This window comes from Erythrolamprus reginae, chromosome 12, assembly GCF_031021105.1.
Source record: "Erythrolamprus reginae isolate rEryReg1 chromosome 12, rEryReg1.hap1, whole genome shotgun sequence".
NCBI classification, from domain to species: Eukaryota; Metazoa; Chordata; class Lepidosauria; order Squamata; family Dipsadidae; genus Erythrolamprus; species Erythrolamprus reginae.
In genome coordinates this window covers 12348883-12366524 of record NC_091961.1, presented here as the reverse complement: position 1 = coordinate 12366524, position 17642 = coordinate 12348883, and the positions used below count along the sequence as shown (strand labels likewise).

Here is a 17642-nt window from a genome sequence, read left to right as displayed (position 1 = left end):
ATTAACAGACTCAGTCCTCAGATGAGGTCAACCCACCCTGGACGATAACTCTACCTACCAATGAGAAGAAGTGTATCAGGTAGGACCAACCCTTCCTTTTCTTGAAACTTAAAGCCAGACCCTAGAAATACAGTCAAAGGTCTTGTGGTGAACGGAAAACTGTCAATCATTTCTATTTACTGTGTCAAACGCAGAAGCAAGGCTGCAGGTCTTGGCTACATGCCCCAAACTGTTAAAAGTTTCCTTCCTTTCTAGGAACAGCCCCATAGAATGTGTCATTTTTAAAATCTATTTCCTAGAACACAGGATTGGTTCAGAGGCAGTTCCTAAATTGTGTAGATTCCCAAATTACTGTTACTCACAGCATCCGGAGAGTTGTGGATATAAAAAAGAACACAACCAGCCTCTTTGAGAAGAAAGAGTCTTCAAAGAGCCTCTCCTCAATTTGTTGACACGAGGGTAAGTAGCTTTTCATTGATTCATGACAATTCAATGGATAAATAAATGCACACATGCCAGCCCCATTAGAGAAACCATGGGGTTCCTATTTAGGTAAAACACCTCTGCCGTCTTTGCTGGGAAGGAGCGTGTTTCCATTCATGTTATACATCTCTCTTAAGGTGATAAACTGCTTGGCAGAGCAAAGATGATTTCATTCATTCATTTATTCGATTTTTATGCCGCCCTTCTTCTTAGACTCAGGGCGGCTTACAACATGTTAGCAATAGCACTTTTTAAAAACAGAGCCAGCATTATTGCCCCCACAATCTGGGTCCTCATTTTACCCCCCTCGGAAGGATGGAAGGCTGAGTCAACCTTGAGCTGGTGGTGAGATTTGAACCGCTGACCTTCAGATCATCAGTGGCCTGCAGTACAGCACTCTACCTGCTGTTCCACCCCAGCTCTTTCATGGGATAGAGATGAATTTTGGAGGCTATTTTTCCACTTGCAGGACCTTGTGTTCTCCTTACATAACGCAATAGAGCAATAGAGGAAAAACAAGAGGCAGTGAAAGCATCTGAAACTTCTACCCAAGATGCTCTGCAATTAAGTGCAGTCAAAACAGGCACTTCTGTTAAAAAGGCTTTCTGGGTGTCTTTGATCTGGTATATTTTCTTGACTAGCAGCTGCTCTATTTGGGAATTCCCGTGTCCAGAGAAGCAGAGACTGTTTTGATAGATAGAGGGGAAGGAGGATGTTCCTGCTGGCCCAGCACGTTTGCCTGTCCCCCCCCCCCTTTTTTTTTTGATAGAGCAAAACTCCTCTTAAATGAAAAGCAAATGGAGGAAGAAAAAAAATCACAACATGATGGGATGCAGACATGATTTGTGTGTATATATTTTTTTAAAAATGTGTATGTGTGTTAGAAACCGTCTTGCCAAGATGTTTGGGGAAGGATTGAGCAACCTCTCCCCATTCATATATTTTTCAAAGGGGATAAAATGTTTTGGGGGGATTTGGTTTATGGGACATAGAATAACAGACTTGGGAAGAATCTTGGAGATCTTCTAGTTTAACCCTACAATGTTCTGAAATAAAAGTTGGCACTTAGTTTGCATGATTTGGCACAGAGATATGATCAGCAACAGTATTAGGCATGAAAGGGATGCCTGCCTTTATCAATAGATCTATAGCTTGGACCACATCCACCGAAGGTTTTTTTCTCTACCTAACAGTTTTATCTATTAATTCTCAGATGATGAAATTGGAGCAAGTTGGTAGCACATTCTTGCATTATTTGCTATTGTTCTATATTACCAAATTATTCTGTTTCTGATAACCATGTATGATACAAGATGGTAAAGCCTTGACCATTTTGAGATATCTTCTCTGCCATGTACTAGCCACACCCATGGGTGACTATGCTTCATGGTCAATTAATTGATTCATTCATCCATGCCATGGTCTGGCACTCATGAAAAAAAATCATGAGAAAGTACCCATTTTTCTTCCTTGCTGTGTGCTGGGAAATAATTTTTAGGAAATCAAATTTGGAACACCTAGTTAGCAACAAACCTCACTACGTGTTTTTATTCCATTTATTCCACTGAAGATGTAAAGAAATCTCTGGATGCTAAGAAGGATGAGGGGAAGAGAGTGCTCTTAGTGCTCACCCAAATTTGGATCCGATACCAAAGAACTCATAGAACATAGAATAACATGGTTGGAAAGGGTCTTAGAAGCCTTCTAATCCAACCTCTGCTTGTGGCAGGAGATCCTATAGCATTCCAAACAAATTTCTGTCTAGTCTCTCCTTGAAGACCTCCAGTGATAGTTTGGATTTCTCTTTAATAATTTTCCGTCCATCATTTCTTGTCCTGTCCTCAAGTGCTTTGGAGAATCGGTTGACCCACCCTGTAATAGTCTCTCAAATAATGGAAGCCTGCTATGACGTCTCTTCTTCTCTTGTTAAACTATACATAACAACTTCCTTGAAAGCAGCATAAATTGTATTAAATAAACAAATGCCTTCCCCCATCTATTTTAACAACTACTAATCTCTACCTTGGAGATTTAATGAAGTTATTTTTTAATACTGTTACACTTTTTAACCTTATATTGTACTCTGTACAGAGCCTCTCTTTGAGGGATATAAATGGTAAATATGAAAAATACATACATAAATAAATAAAATAAAAAATATTTTTTTGTGGCAGGATCTTTATTGAAGCAGTTTTCCATAATGGTTAATTGCTCTATAATCACTAAGCACATGACAAGTAGGATAGGAAAGGATAGGATAGGATAGGATAATATCCATTGTAACTGTAGAAGATGTGCTTAAATGTGCTGGAAGGACCGGACCTTCAATATCACCCAATTCTATGCATAATAACCCACTGTTTTGGTTGTTTGGTCTACTCTGCTTTTTTGTGGGAAAATGTACACAGCTCAAGTCATAATTTCTTTCTGTAAATTCTTTATAAAATAAATTAAATTCTACTGATATTTCCTTTGGGGATAGGAACAGAGGTGGGATTCAGCCGGTTCAGACCAGTTTGCGTGAACCATTAGCAGAAATTCTGAGTAGTTCAGAGAACTGGGCAATACCACCTCTAGCTGGCCCTGCCCCCAGCTGCCCCCACACGGCTCACTCTGCATGCCTGCTTCCCCTGCCCCCGCCCAGTCACTCCTCACCTCCCCAGCATGGCACACTGTGTGGGTCCTTGTTTGCGTTGACCACTTAGTTCCTGCGACTTGCCTGCCTTCCAACGCGGTGCCTACGGCCCAATTGTGTGGCCTTGATCTACATGCCTGGGTAGGTTAATAATAATAATAATATATTTATTGTCACTGTCAAAACAACAAATTGTCATTGGCAACGAAAGTCGTGTGACACCCTAAGACCAGTCTCACTGTACATAAAATCAGAATAGGTAAATTTAAAAATAGAATAAAAATAGAAAAAAAAATAGAATAAAATGTCCCACCACTACAAATTCCCCACCCTGAACCACTCAACCATTTCTTTGCCTATCTGATCTCCTGCTCCATCGCATTTCTTGCCATTGTGTGCAGCGAAACTAAAATTTGCGTGGGACTAAAAAAAAAGTTCAACCAATCAATTCCAACTTCTTATGAAAGAAAAAGATCTTGCAAAGTTGGAATTGATTGATTGAGTCTGTCTTGTGAGCCTGCGGTGGTTGCCAGTGCTAGGATTGCCACTCAGGGGATGCAGCCAGACTCCAAAGTTAAATGCTTCCTTTTATTGCCAGTGCATACAAGCATCATTAAAAGGAGAAATAGTGAATTCTGTAACCGGAAAAACTGTGAATGAAAACAATGTATTCCAGTTAAATTAGAATTGGTTCTTTGTGAAGGATCTATGAAAATTTTTAAATGTTGCAATAAGGCCCCAGAGAGAAAAATAAAGCAGAAAGATTTAACTAAAGCAGAAGAGAAATAATGGTTAGACATCCACTAACAGACTGGTTTGAAAATGCCTTTTAAATGTGTTTTCAATCGTAGGATTGGAAATATTTGCTTGACTGTATGCTTTAATGTCCATTATAAGCAGAGATGTATTCTTCACACTTCAATGCATTTTGCAAAAATCATTGTAGCAAACTGAATACAACTGTAGAGCATGATTTCTCACCAAAATGCAATTTAATATAGAGCAAAGTAACATTTTTCACAAGCAAGAAAAAAATGTATAGAATAGGTGGTGCCTGGTTCAACTGGAAGTAACTGTGAGACGGATTTTTGAGATGGAAACTTATCAAATATTCCCAACCTAGAAATAAGAAGAAATTTCCTGACAGTGAGAACAATTAAGGGGCGTGCATAAGCGCACCATTGTACCTACCGTCTCTGTCCTATTGCTCTCTTGTCTTCTATCATTACTTTTCATCCTTACTTTTCTAATGTTTTATTTATACAAATTACCATACTATAATTGTTTGACAAATATATATAAATAAATAAAAATAAAAAAATAAATTAATCATAGAAATTGGATGCTTTCAGAAATTATGGGTGACCACCATCACTGGAGGTTTTTAAGAAGAAATTTGTCCATAATAGTCTAGGCCAGCGTTTCCCAACCGGTGTGCCGCGGCACACTAGTGTGCCGCGAGACACAGCCAGGTGTGCCGCGAAGCTCCTAGGGAAGCTCCAGCTGGGCGGGGCGCTGCCGGTGCCGGGGCGGGCTTTCCCGAAACGGACGGAGAATGCCCTCTCTCGCAGCCCCCTGGCTGGGAGCGCTTTCGCTGCGAGAGAGGGCTTTCTCCGTCTGTTTTGGGAATGCCCGCCCCGCTCGCGCGTGCGCCGTTCCCCTTTTCTCTCAGCCCTCCCTGGCTTCGCTTCTCAATCCCTCCCTCCTTCCGTCTTTCCTTCCCCTCAGCTGTTCTGTCTGGGGGTCTCCCGCTCTTCCCCGCCTCCCAGGCTTTGCCTTCACCACCCCCACCCCTTTTTTGGTTGGCAAGGAGTCCTTTGCCACATCCCGCAGTTCGCACTCGGCTCCAGGCCGCTTTCCCTGGCTGTGCTCTTTCTCTCTCTCTCTCTCTCTCCCGTGAGGTGGGGGAAGGAAAAAACAAACAAACAAAAACTTCTTGCAGCGGGCCCGCGCGCGCGCTCGTCCCTTCAGCAGCAAGGGAGGGAAGTCAGAGGGCAAGGGAGCGAGGGAGCGCTCTTGTCCTCGGTGTCCTCTGCAGCCTGCCTTCCTTCTTCTTTGCCGCCGCTGAGGGACGGAGAGAAGGATAGAAAGGAAAGAGGGAGGGAGAGATAGAAAGGAAAGAGGGAGGGAGAGATACAATGGAAAGAGGGAGGGAGGAAAGAGGGAGGGAGAGATAGAAAGGAAAGAGGGAGGGAGAGATAGAAAGGAAAGAGGGAGGGAGGAAAGAGGGAGGGAGAGATACAATGGAAAGAGGGAGGGAGAGATAGAAAGAAAAGAGATAGAAAGGAAAGAGGGAGGGAGGAAAGAGGGAGGGAGAGATAGAAAGGAAAGAGGGAGGGAGAGATACAATGGAAAGAGGGGGGAGGAAAGAGGGAGGGAGAAATAGAGTGAAATGGAGGAAGAGATATTTTTTTTGTCCAAACTTTTCTTTAGCCCCCCGCGCCCCCCGCGCCCGAGAGAGAGAGAAAGAGAGACATAGCAAGAGAGAGAGAGAAAAAGAGATAGCAAGAGAGAGAGAGAGAAAGAGATAGCAAGAGAGACAGAGAGAGAGACAGAGAGAGAAAGATAGAGAGAAAGAAAGAGAGATAGCAAGAGATACAGAGAAAGAGAGAGAGAGAAAGAGAGAGACAGAGAGACAGAGAGAGAGAGAGAAAGAAAGAGATAGCAAGAGAGAAAGAGAAAGAGAGAGAAAGAGATAGCAAGAGAGACAGAGAGAGAGAAAGAGAAAGAGAGAAAGAGATAGAGAGAGAGAGAGAGAAAGAGACATAGCAAGAGACAGAGAAAGAGAGAGAAAGAGAGAGAATGAAAGAGAGATAGCAAGAGAGGCAGAGAGAGAGCAAGGGAGAGAGAAACACATAGAGGGAGGGAAGGAGGGAGAGAGAAAGAGAGCAAAAAAGAGAGGAAGGAAGAAAGAGGGATGGAGAGAGAGAAAGAGGGAGGGAGAAATAGAGTGAAATGGAGGAAGAGATATTTTTTTTGTCCAAACTTTTCTTTAGCACCCCCGCGCCCCCCCCATCCCCCCGTTCAGTGTTCCCCAGGATTTTGAAAATATGAATAATGTGCCGCGGCTCAAAAAAGGTTGGGAAACACTGGTCTAGGCTCACATGCTTCAGCAGGGGTTGGACTAGAAAACTCCAAGGTCCATTCCAACTTTATTATTCTTTATAAATATTTCCACCCAGTCTTATCAAGAAAATGGTGATAAACAATATTGGGAAAGGTATATCAGGTCTTCTGATAGCAAAATCTCATCTTTTGGGCTAATGTCAAGGGAAAGATGACTTCCTCACTCACCATAACATGCAAGATGGCACAAGGAGAGACTAGGAGGGGTAGGGGTGAGGAGAGGCCAGGTGAGGTGCCCCTCCATTGGAGTGACATTGAGTTGGCCACACCCACCCAGTCATGATGGGAAATAAAGAACATGTTGGTCCACCATCTGATATAGCCTTCTCCATTATGGTCAAATGTTCTGTATTAAATTTGCAGACTAGTTTAAAGTGTTATGGAGGATAATGGGAAGTCTTTGTTTGAAAAGGAACCTGGTGACAGCTTAGAGTAAGTCTCCCTATTTTCCTTGGCAAGATTTTCAGAAGTGATTTATCCTTGCCATTCTTATTCTACGGATTGATAGGCCCAAGGTCATCTAGCTGGGTTTGTTTAATCTTGCAGTTTGAACTCTTTCATTTCTATTGAATCTTGGGCTGTTGGCAAAAGCTTACAGTATGTGTTACATTGAAGTAGATGTAAGGATTGTGCTGTAGGAAGCGAGCTCCCCTCCTACAAGAATAAAATATTTAAGAATTAGATTTACCTGAGCTTTTATTTTCTGCCCCAGTTGTGTAACTACCTAATCTTTTTTTGCAAATTTCATGTGTAAAGCTAATTGATTAAGGAGACAAGAGGATTTACAATTTCTCTTGACTGCTCATTCTACAAGCTGTCTGCCATGAATAATTTTGGGGAAAACACTGCTCTCCTTGGTGTCTATACAGATTCTCAGTCCTTCTCAGTCATGGTTGCCCCAAAGTTGCTTTTCCAAGTCCATCTTCATTTAACCCTGGTATTTTCCTCCCATTTACTATACACTTGTTACCCACTGGGTGCTTTTAGACCCGGAGTATAAAAAGGTTGATCTAGCTACTGGAATGGTCTTTTTGATTCCTTTTTTCACTAGTATACTACTTTGAACATTTCTGAACACGATGAAAGGAAAATTGAAGTGAAAAAAATAATGCTTATTTGTCTATTTTGTTCATCAAACCCCGCCCCTCGTTTTTGTGAAATTTTGTTAATTTTCATCTAGATTAGGCTGTAAAATCTGACTTTTTTGACCATCTTTGGTATTGGGAAACTAATTTGAACATTTCTGAACACAATTGAAATGAAAAAATTGATGCTTATTTGTTTATTTTGCTCAGAAAAGGCCTCCCCCCCCCAAGCTGTGTGCACTTTTTTCAATTTATAGATAGAATAGCCTGCCAAATCAGAATTTTTTGACCATCTTTGACATTGGCATACTAATTTGAACATTCTGAACATAATGAAATGAAAATTGAAATGAGAAAAATTGATGTTTGCAAAGATTATACACTTGTGCTCCTCCTGGTCCTTTTAGACCCGAAGTATAAAAAGGTTGGTTCTAGCTACTGGAATGGGGTTTTTGAGTATTTTTTTCACTAGTACACTAATTTGAACATCACAAACAAATGAAAAATGAAATGAAAAAAATGGATTTTGCATGCTAATCTATCTATAAACTGAAATAATTGCACACAGCCAGGGGGGCAGGCTTTTCTCAGCAAAATAAACAAATAGGCATTAATGTTTTCACTTCAATTTTCATTTCATTGTGTTCAGAAATGTTCAAATTAGTATTTCAATGCCAAAGATGGTCAAAAAAGTAAAATTTTGCAGACTAATCTAGATGAAAATGACCCAAATGTCGCAAAAATGGGGGGGCGGGGTTTGATGAGCAAAATAAACAAATAAGTGTTATTTTTTCACTTCAATTTTCATTTCACTGTGTTCAGAAATGTTCAAAATAGTATACTAGTGAAAAAAGTATTCAAAAAGACCATTCCATTAGCTAGAACCAACTTTTTTTATACTCCTGGTCTAAAAGGACCCAGAGGGTAACATTGGTAACTTTTTTTGTCCAGCAAAACTATACACACACACACCCCAAAACCCCCCACTGTTGTATCCTGAAATGGCTACCTTGTAATTCCTGTAAATAGTTTGTTCCTCTTTCCAGCGCTGTCTGAGCCGAAGCAGGAAGTCGCTCCTGATTGGCTCAGACGCGGCCGGCTCTAGCTTTGGCGGGAACCGCAAATGTATAAAAGGAGCGGTTTCTCCAAGCAGAGCCAGTCGGTACTCGCTGAATTGTCACTTTGCCTTGCTGAGCTGTCACTTGTTCTCTGAGCTGAATAAAAGTACCGATTGCTTGAACCCTGCCTCTGGGTCTACTTCACTGGCGACGAACGGACGGAAGAAACATCGCGTGCAACATGAACAAAGTCCAGATCGGCCAGGCTCCGGAACTCTTCGATCCCGAGAAAACAACCTGGGACGAATACATGGCCACCTTCGAGATCTTCCTCGAGGCGGCGGGGATAGAGGACGCCGAAGCCGATCGCAGACGGGCTATTTTCCTTAATTACTGCGGCCCAGAAATCCGTGGACTGGCCCAGACTCTCACCGAACCGCAGCAAGCAAGAACTGTAGCGTGGGACGTCCTACAGGAAAAGCTAGCGAGCCATTTCAAACCGACCAAACCAGCCATGGTTTTTCGGCATCAATTTTCCATGATGGCTCAGAAGGAAACCGAGTCAATCAACCAGTTTACAACGCGGCTTCGAACGGTACTTGCTCAATGCAAGTTTAAAGACCCGGAAGCTCGCCTCACCGACGCCCTGGTTTTCGGCATGAAAAGCGCTACGGTGAGAAATAAACTCCTCACCGAAGAAGAGCCGACTCTACAGACCGTGATTAAACTAGCGCAAACCGCAGAAGCAGCCGACGCAGCGGCTAGAGAATTGAAAGAGCACGGAAGGCGAGAACTCATTGCCAAGATTGACTCCGCGTCTCCCCGCGCCGTGGAAACAGACGACCTCAGCCAACCAGCTCACAGCGGGGACAACTGCCTCCTGGTGCAAGACCAGCCGAGACACCATAGAGCTACTCACCCAGCCCCCTGCGCGGGCTGCCGGGGAAATCACCAGCGCCATCGATGCCCTTTCCGAGACGCTACATGCCGCCGTTGCAACCGCAGAGGCCACATCGCCATCGCATGCAGAGCAACAGCACCAGAAGAAACATTCGCCACACCGCAATACCAGCGACCACAAAACCAGACCCCCCAATCGCGAGAAAGGAGACCGTTCCGCAACTTGGGTCAAAGGAACTACTCAACCGCTAACCGCGACTACTATAGAGGTAACTCTCAATTTTCCGTGAATAACACGGCAACCAAAAAGGGGGCTAAAATTGTTATCTCACTGTTACTAAATAACCAGCCTTGCTCAATGGAGCTGGATACGGGCTCTAGATATACCATCATGCCTTGGGAGAAGTTTAAACTGTATATGCCTAATGTGTCTAAGGCTGATCTAAATCAAACCTCTTTGGTGATCAGAGACTTTCAAGGGGGGGTAATCTCGGTCCTGGGAACAGCAAATGTACCTATTGCATTCAAGAATGTTAAATGTACCCTTCCCATGCTTATTGTAACGGGGGCCAAGCACTCTCTTCTGGGTTTAGCGTGGATGGAACCGTTGGGGATCGAAATTTCGGGTGTGTGTAATGTAAACTGTGATAATATGCCTAACTTTGTGAAAGAGTTCCCTGAAGTGTTTAGCCCCACCTTGGGATTGTATAAGGGGCCCCCTATATCATTCTCTATTGACCCCAAGGTCCCACCGATCAGACTAAAACCTCGCAGGGTCCCCCTTCCGCTTCTCCCCAAACTAGACATACAGCTGGATAAACTCATTAGCCAAGGTATTTTGGTCCCTGTGGAACAGGGGCCATGGGAAACTCCCATAGTTACACCTCTGAAGCCAGATGGGTCTTTAAGAGTTTGCGCTGATTACAAATCGACCCTGAATAAGGCACTCCAACACCACCCCTACCCCATTCCGGTTGTGCAGCAGCTTCTACACTCCCTGGGGGAGGGGAAAAGGTTCGCAAAGATCGACCTGGCGCAAGCTTACCAGCAACTTCCGGTCGACGAACAAACAGCAAACGCACAAACAATTGTAACGCACAGAGGGGCTTTCAAATGCACGAGGTTACAATTTGGGGTAAGCATAGCCCCAGGAATATTCCAGAGCATTATGGAACGCCTATTGTCAGGGGTAAATGGGGCCATTCCATACTTTGATGACATCTTAATTGCAGGGGAAAACCAGGAACAAGTAAACAAAAGAATAAGGGGAGTACTTAAGAGGTTACAGGACAAAGGTTTAAGAATCAAGCCTGATAAATGTGTCTGGGGAACCAACAGTATAGAATTCCTAGGATATAAAATAGATAAAGAAGGTATCCACCCCACAACAGAAAAGCTGAGAGCAATTAGAGAAGCCCCAGAACCACGAGATAAGAATGAGCTGCAGGCATTTTTAGGCCTCCTTAATTTTTATTCCGTTTTTTTAAAGCAGAAGGCAACAGTAGCAGAGCCTCTCCATCGTTTACTCCAGAAGGAAGCCCGCTGGACATGGGGGAAAACTGAACGTGAAGCTTTTTCTCAAATAAAGAATTTATTAACTTCTAAAAGTGTAGTAGTCCAATATAGTGCTTCACTACCAATTAGGCTCACGTGCGACGCTTCGCCGTACGGCATAGGAGGAGTCCTAGCTCACGTTCTACCTAATAAGACAGAGGCCCCAATAGCATTTTTTTCAAGAACCATGACCAGCACAGAGAGGAATTATAGCCAGTTAGACAAGGAGGCTCTAGCTTTAGTGGCAGGGGTAAAGAAGTTTCACAATTATATTTTTGGAAGAAGTTTTGAACTAGTCACTGACCACAAGCCCCTACTAGGTCTGCTAGCCCCCAACAAGCCCACTCCACCTTTTATGTCTCCAAGACTAATCAGATGGGCTCTTTTCCTCTCAGGGTACCAGTATGAGCTCACCCACAAGGGGGGGAAGGAAATCAATCACGCAGACGGCCTCAGCAGGTGCCCCATAACAGACTTAGTGGAAGACCCTGTTCCTTCCACAGATGTGTTAATGATAGAACTCGAGGATAACCCACTAACCACGGCCAAAGAGGTAGCTGCACACACGCAGCAAGATCAAACCCTTAAACAAGTGGTGAACTGTGTTCTAAAGGGATGGCAAAATGATGTTGTGAAACCTGAATTGTGTGATTTTAAAAACAAAAGACTTGAGTTATCTTATGTAAAGGGTTGTCTGCTGTGGGGGGATAGAGTGATCATCCCCAGAAGCCTAAGGGAAAAGGTACTCAAAATGTTACATGTGGGTCATCCTGGGATTGTCAGGATGAAGAGCCTGGCAAGGGGGCATTTATGGTGGCCAGGGCTGGATGCTGATATTGAAAGTTGGGTTTCAAAGTGTGAACCGTGCCAAGAGTCACGGCCTAGTCCCCCCAAAACAACTCCGGCTGAGTGGGAACAGCCTGCTGGTCCTTGGTCTAGAATCCACATTGATTTTGCTGGCCCGGTGGGGTCCCAGTATTTTTTAATAGTGGTTGATGCCTTCTCCAAATGGGTGGAAATAATAGCAATGAACAACATAACCACAAGTGCCACCATCAAGGTATTGAGTAGACTGTTTGCATCCCATGGTTGCCCAGATATCTTAGTGTCTGACAATGGGCCACAGCTAACAGCCAGGCAATTCGAATTGTTCCTAGATGGCCTAGGGGTCAGGCATGCCCTCATCTCGCCTTATTCGCCCTGGGCTAACGGATTGGCAGAACGTTACGTGCGGGTGGCAAAGGAGGCATTGCGCAGGTCAGGCCCTGGGGATGTGCAACAAAACTTGGACCAATTCCTACTTACCCAACACATTACCCCTAACTCGCACACACATGTAAGCCCTGCAGAGTTATTGATGGGAAGGAAATTGAGGTCACCACTAGACAGATTAAATCCAAGGTTCTGTGTTAATAATAACCAAATGTGTGTAAAACCTGAAAGAGAAATGTATTTGGGACAAAATGTATATGTAAAAAGTTTTGATGGAAATGTAAACTGGATGAAAGGAATTGTTGTTAAGCAAAATGCACCAAAGACTTATATTGTAAAACTAGAGGATGGTCGTTTGTGGAAACGACACATAGACCACATTCGGAAGCGAACAGAAAATCAATTGACACAAACCGCTGACATGGACTCTCCCCCTTCAACAGACTTTAGCACATTGCCCGAGTTAACAAATATGCAAAGAGACTTATCGGGCCAGGGGGAACCATCCAGCGACGCCGAGCCATCCTCGTCCTCCGAAGCCTTCGTTGGGCCCGCCAGACCAAGTCCACCGCGCCGGGAGAACAGCGGCGAGCCATCCTCCACAGTCGGTGGCGAAGAAGAAATGGAACTGCGCAGGTCAGCGCGAGCTCCTCGGAGGCCCCACCGATTGGACGACTTTGTCACATGGCTTTCGTGATGGATGTGTCCAACTATGAGGGGAGGGGTGTTGTATCCTGAAATGGCTACCTTGTAATTCCTGTAAATAGTTTGTTCCTCTTTCCAGCGCTGTCTGAGCCGAAGCAGGAAGTCGCTCCTGATTGGCTCAGACGCGGCCGGCTCTAGCTTTGGCGGGAACCGCAAATGTATAAAAGGAGCAGTTTCTCCAAGCAGAGCCAGTCGGTACTCGCTGAATTGTCACTTTGCCTTGCTGAGCTGTCACTTGTTCTCTGAGCTGAATAAAAGTACCGATTGCTTGAACCCTGCCTCTGGGTCTACTTCACCCACCAACCTTAGAAAGAACCTCTCAAATGAGAAAAAGTCATGGAATTTCAAGTTTCAGTTATGCAGGGAAATTCTTTTTACAGAATCCCAAACTTCATTTCGGGTCCTTTTAGACCTGAGGAGAATACCAGGGTTAAAATACAATCTTTTGAAGACAACAAAGTCCATATTTTGGACAGAGAAGATCACTGGATTTAAAAAAGGGGTTAAAAAGTCCATTTATGTCAAAATTGAACAGCCCTCTCTGGGAGTGGGGGCATATGACATCATCTATCTCCAATCTACCAGACATTATCTCCAATCTACACAACCTTCTTAGAACTTGTACAACAACAAATTTTAAGAAGGCTCCACACCAATTTGCACTGCTCAGGAGATTCTAATGACACAAATAATCCTTTCATACCCCACCATCCAGTCAGAGCTGAAGAAGCTTCTTGGATGAGAAGTGAAATATCTTTAAAGAAAAAACCAAAAGTTCAGTCGCCTCTTGAAAAAGCACTGTTGGGACTGCTCTCTTTGATAAATTTGTATCATTTATCTGCATGTCTCTCAAACTTGATGTCTTCCCCATTTTATCTTGCAGAACTGTCATCATGGGAAAATTCCTGTTGACCTGCTCAATTGTGATTCTCTTCATTTTGCTCCAGACTAGGGAAATTGTCTCCATTAGAGGACTCATCCGCCCTCGAAATCATAGACCCTTCTCCCCAAATAGACCTTTTAACAGAGGGAATCTTCATGTGAATAGGCCTGCCTACTCATATCCACCCAACTCCCGAAACGCACCACCTCTTCCACCTCCTCCACGGGACAGCTCTCAAAATTTACTCATCCCCGGAAACCCAGGAAATCTTCCACCACATTCGATCATCTCCCCAAACCTATCAAATCTTCCACGACCTTCGTCCATCCACAAAAAAACAGGAAATCTTCCATCATATTCCGACAACTTCCCAAATGCACCACCTCCTCCACCTCCTCGACGGGACAGCTCTCAAAACCCAGGATATCCTCCACGATATCCAGTTAACCCTAAAAATCCTAGGTCTTTCTCACACCAACCATATAACCACCAAAATCCTCAATTGGGAAAGTATAATCCCAAACCTAAACGGCCCAAGGTGAAGGATATGCTTGAAGCTGCAAATGATATTGCAGAAGCTATTAAAGACCTTTATACTTTGTTTACTTCTTCAGAAGGAGGCAATTCCAGATCTCATGATGGCAACCCAGCGGACTCAAAGCCAAAGGGTGATGAAGTGAAATATGTGGAGGAAACTGTTAGAAATGCTCCAGTGGAAGACCCCGAGAGCTACATCTTAGGCAGCCCCATAGCCAAGATGTTTTTTCGTTTTAATGACAGTGATGAAGAACGTTGGTGGAATGAAAACCGTCACCGTTTTGCCACCCATGTTTACCACCCAAATTCTAGCCAGCCAATTTCAAGAGACTTTTTCCTGAATGTGTGTGTAAATGTCACCATAGGAGAATATGTCAAGCCCACTGGAAACCAAACTGAAGATGAATTGGAAGCAAGAGTGGTGACACACGTGACAAATGAAAAATGCATGGAGATGTATCCCCGCTTGACCGTTCTCACAACTGCAGGCAGCTACTATAATAATAAACCAGAGAGAGCTACTACACTGGGGATTAAAAGTGAGTTCAAATATGGAGAAAAAGTAGCTTTGGCTAATAGTCTTGGAAGAGCCAGTGGACACAATCCCCCAAAGAATGCTGTGTCTGATTTGCATTTCTCTTTTGAGAATGCTTTGTTTCTCATTTATCCTTTTGCCATTTCAGTCATTACCTTAATCACTCCTTTCCTGATCTTCTAAGGGCTATGGTTCCTAAGTCTCTTTCATGGTTGCTATTAACTTATCTCAAGTCTGGAATATTTCTAAAGTGATTCCTTTTTTGAATTTGTCAAGTATAAGAAGGAGACGGTAGAAAATCCCCCTATTCCTGTATCCTCAATCCTTTAGTGGACTCTGCTCAGATTTCAGGAAATATTTTGGCAGTTCACATGATGGTAAAAATTGTTTTTGAGAAGGAGGAAGGGAAGGAAGGAAAGAAGGAAGGAGACTTCTGAGATTATTTGAAATGAATACATCAAGATTTGAAGATAAGGTTCCAATCAAACACTCCTTTTGGGGGAAGAAAGAACCTTGGGACAACCAAAGATTGTCCTATGGTTGTCCCAAGTTGCTTTTCTTCCCTCAAAAGGAAACTGGGCAACTGTTTTTGTTTCCTTTGAAAATATTTAATTCTAACCCAAGAAGCTTCTTGGATGAAAAGCAAAATGTTTTAAAGAAAAAAACCAAGAAAGTCCAGTTGCCTTTTAGAAAAAAAGCACCTCTGAGTTTAAGTTCTAATTCTACCTTTAGTATTCTTTTCCGCCATGCAGTCAGAAACGGACCGAGACTTGGCTCAGAATGAAATTATTCCAAATTCAAGAGCCATTTAATTACAATGCATTATCAATCCAAGAAATGCATAAATATGTAAATAAATAAATTTGGGCTCCTCAATGCTAGAATAGGCAGTTGAGATCAGGATTAATGTGCTTCTTCTCTTCCTGCCCTAGGATTCTCACAAGACGTATCTTCGAGAAAAGAAAAAGCTGTATAATTAGCTTAGCTGAACTTCTGATGATGGATTCCCATCATGAAAAACTGCCTTCTTTAAATAAAATGTGAAGTTGAAGAATTTTTTTTTAATCAATCCCTCATAGCAGAGGTGAGTTCTGGCTTACCTCGCTGCCAGTTCACTTCCTCATGCACCCTATGGTACACATGTGTTGCGAACCATGTGAACCCACCATGTGTGATGTGCACACTTTCCCCACATGCATCCAGAGTGCCAGAAACCCCCCAAAAGAGCTTCTGCTTTGCGCAGAAGTGAAAAACAAGACGGCACCACCTGTGAGGGAGCTGATTCAGGGGGCGGGGTACCTAGCCATCCATCGCTGGTTTGGCGAGTGGTGGGAAATTCTCGCTACCAGTTCTATAGAACTAATTTGAATTGGCAGGAATCCACCTCTGCTTCATAGTAATGTGTTGATAAGCCCTTCTTCAACATCCTTGCTTTACTTCTTCTTTCAGTAGCTGTGGTTAAGCTAGAAAGACTAATGAGTCAACAAAATCCTTCTGTTATCTCTAATTTGGATCTTGCCTTAATTCACCTGTAAAACGTCAGAAAGATAATTTCAAGAGAGCTTTAGCATCTTTAGCATCTTAGTTAAGAACTGAGAAATCCTGAAACAATCATATTTTTCGGAGTATAAGATGCACCTTAGATTTGGGAAAGGAAAATAGGGTGAAAAAATCTACCTACCAGTTATTCATCTGGCTAGCATCCTTACTCTTGTCAGCTTCATCACATTATTTTATCCCTCTTCTTCGGAGGGAGCAGCAATGAAAAAATCCTGCAAGCTGTGAAGATTGTTAGCACCTTGTTAGGGCTGAGGGAAAAAATCTTCGGAAAATGCTTTCAAAAAGCTACATTTACAGTGTAAGATGCACTCAAATGCTTAGCCTCTTTTAGGGGAGAAATAGATTCTTCTTGTACTCCGAAAAATACTGTAATTTGGATATAATACAGCATTTGTGTTTCTGTTTAATTTTCCTTCTTTTTTTGTAATTTTTTTTTTATTTTTTCTCCACAATTTCCACACACATATATAAATATCATTGCATATACCTTAAAATATATCATTAACATAGTTATATATTTTAATCAGTTGGTAATGTGTATGTCCAGTCTTCCAGCTAATTCCCTTTTTTGTTTTTCTGTCATATTTTTCACTAAAAGTTTTGTTTTGTCTTTATTAATTTTTAATTCCGCAACCTCACTATATAGTTTAATATGTTGCATTAATTTGTATCCCATTATCACTATTATTATTTGTTTTGACTTTGGAAGTTTTAACTAGAAATATAAGACAAAATAAAGATATAAAAGGAATGAAACTTTAAAAAGAGGAATGTAAAATTGCAAGCATTTGCAGATGTTTATATTAGAAGAGCCACTGGAGACGGGAGCCAAATAATTTTCCTTCTTTGTGCGGTGGAAAGAACTATACAAGAACAGCTGGGAAGTCTATCTGACCATGAGTATTGCAAACAAGAAGATAGGATTTTAAGCTATTTTGATTGTTCATATATATAGTGCTCAGATTTATTTCCTTGTAGTATGTTGATTATCTAATGTTCCAACACAAAATTTATTTATTTGTTAACTGCTGTTTGACCTGTAATCTCCATGCACTCTTCACATCCTTTTAGCTAAATTGCCAAATAAAACTCTGTTATATATAACTCCAAAATACGTGTGTTGGTATTGTATTTGGTCCTTTTTTCCAAATCCACTGCTATATAAAGTTTGCAAAGTTTGCAAATCCACTGTAAGGAACAAGTTGGATTAATTGATCTAAAAACATCCTTTCAAACTCTTACATATTCTGACTATGTAAATATGATTAAATAAGTTGCTGAGACTGAATTGGCTTTTCACATCATGCTAAATAACTTGCATTAGTTTAATTTTGGATTACCATGACTAGCATCCCATCTGCAAGCTTCA

At 42.4% G+C, this 17642-nt stretch overlaps 1 protein-coding gene across 1 annotated transcript; it reads left to right on the top strand.

The window, feature by feature from the left end:
* Window positions 1-416: 416 nt before the first annotated feature.
* Window positions 417-17385, top strand: LOC139174711 (uncharacterized). The gene is made up of 2 exons (XM_070765224.1): window positions 417-459; window positions 13642-17385. Exon 2 carries the CDS (start codon window positions 13652-13654, stop codon window positions 14894-14896), a length of 1245 nt encoding a protein of 414 aa, XP_070621325.1. The 5' UTR covers window positions 417-459; window positions 13642-13651; the 3' UTR covers window positions 14897-17385.
* The last annotated feature ends 257 nt before the right edge of the window (window positions 17386-17642 follow it).

Coding starts and splice junctions, on each gene's coding strand:
- LOC139174711 (XM_070765224.1), top strand. CDS start 13,652: ATGGGAAAATTCCTGTTGACCTGCTCAATTGTGATTCTCTTCATTTTG.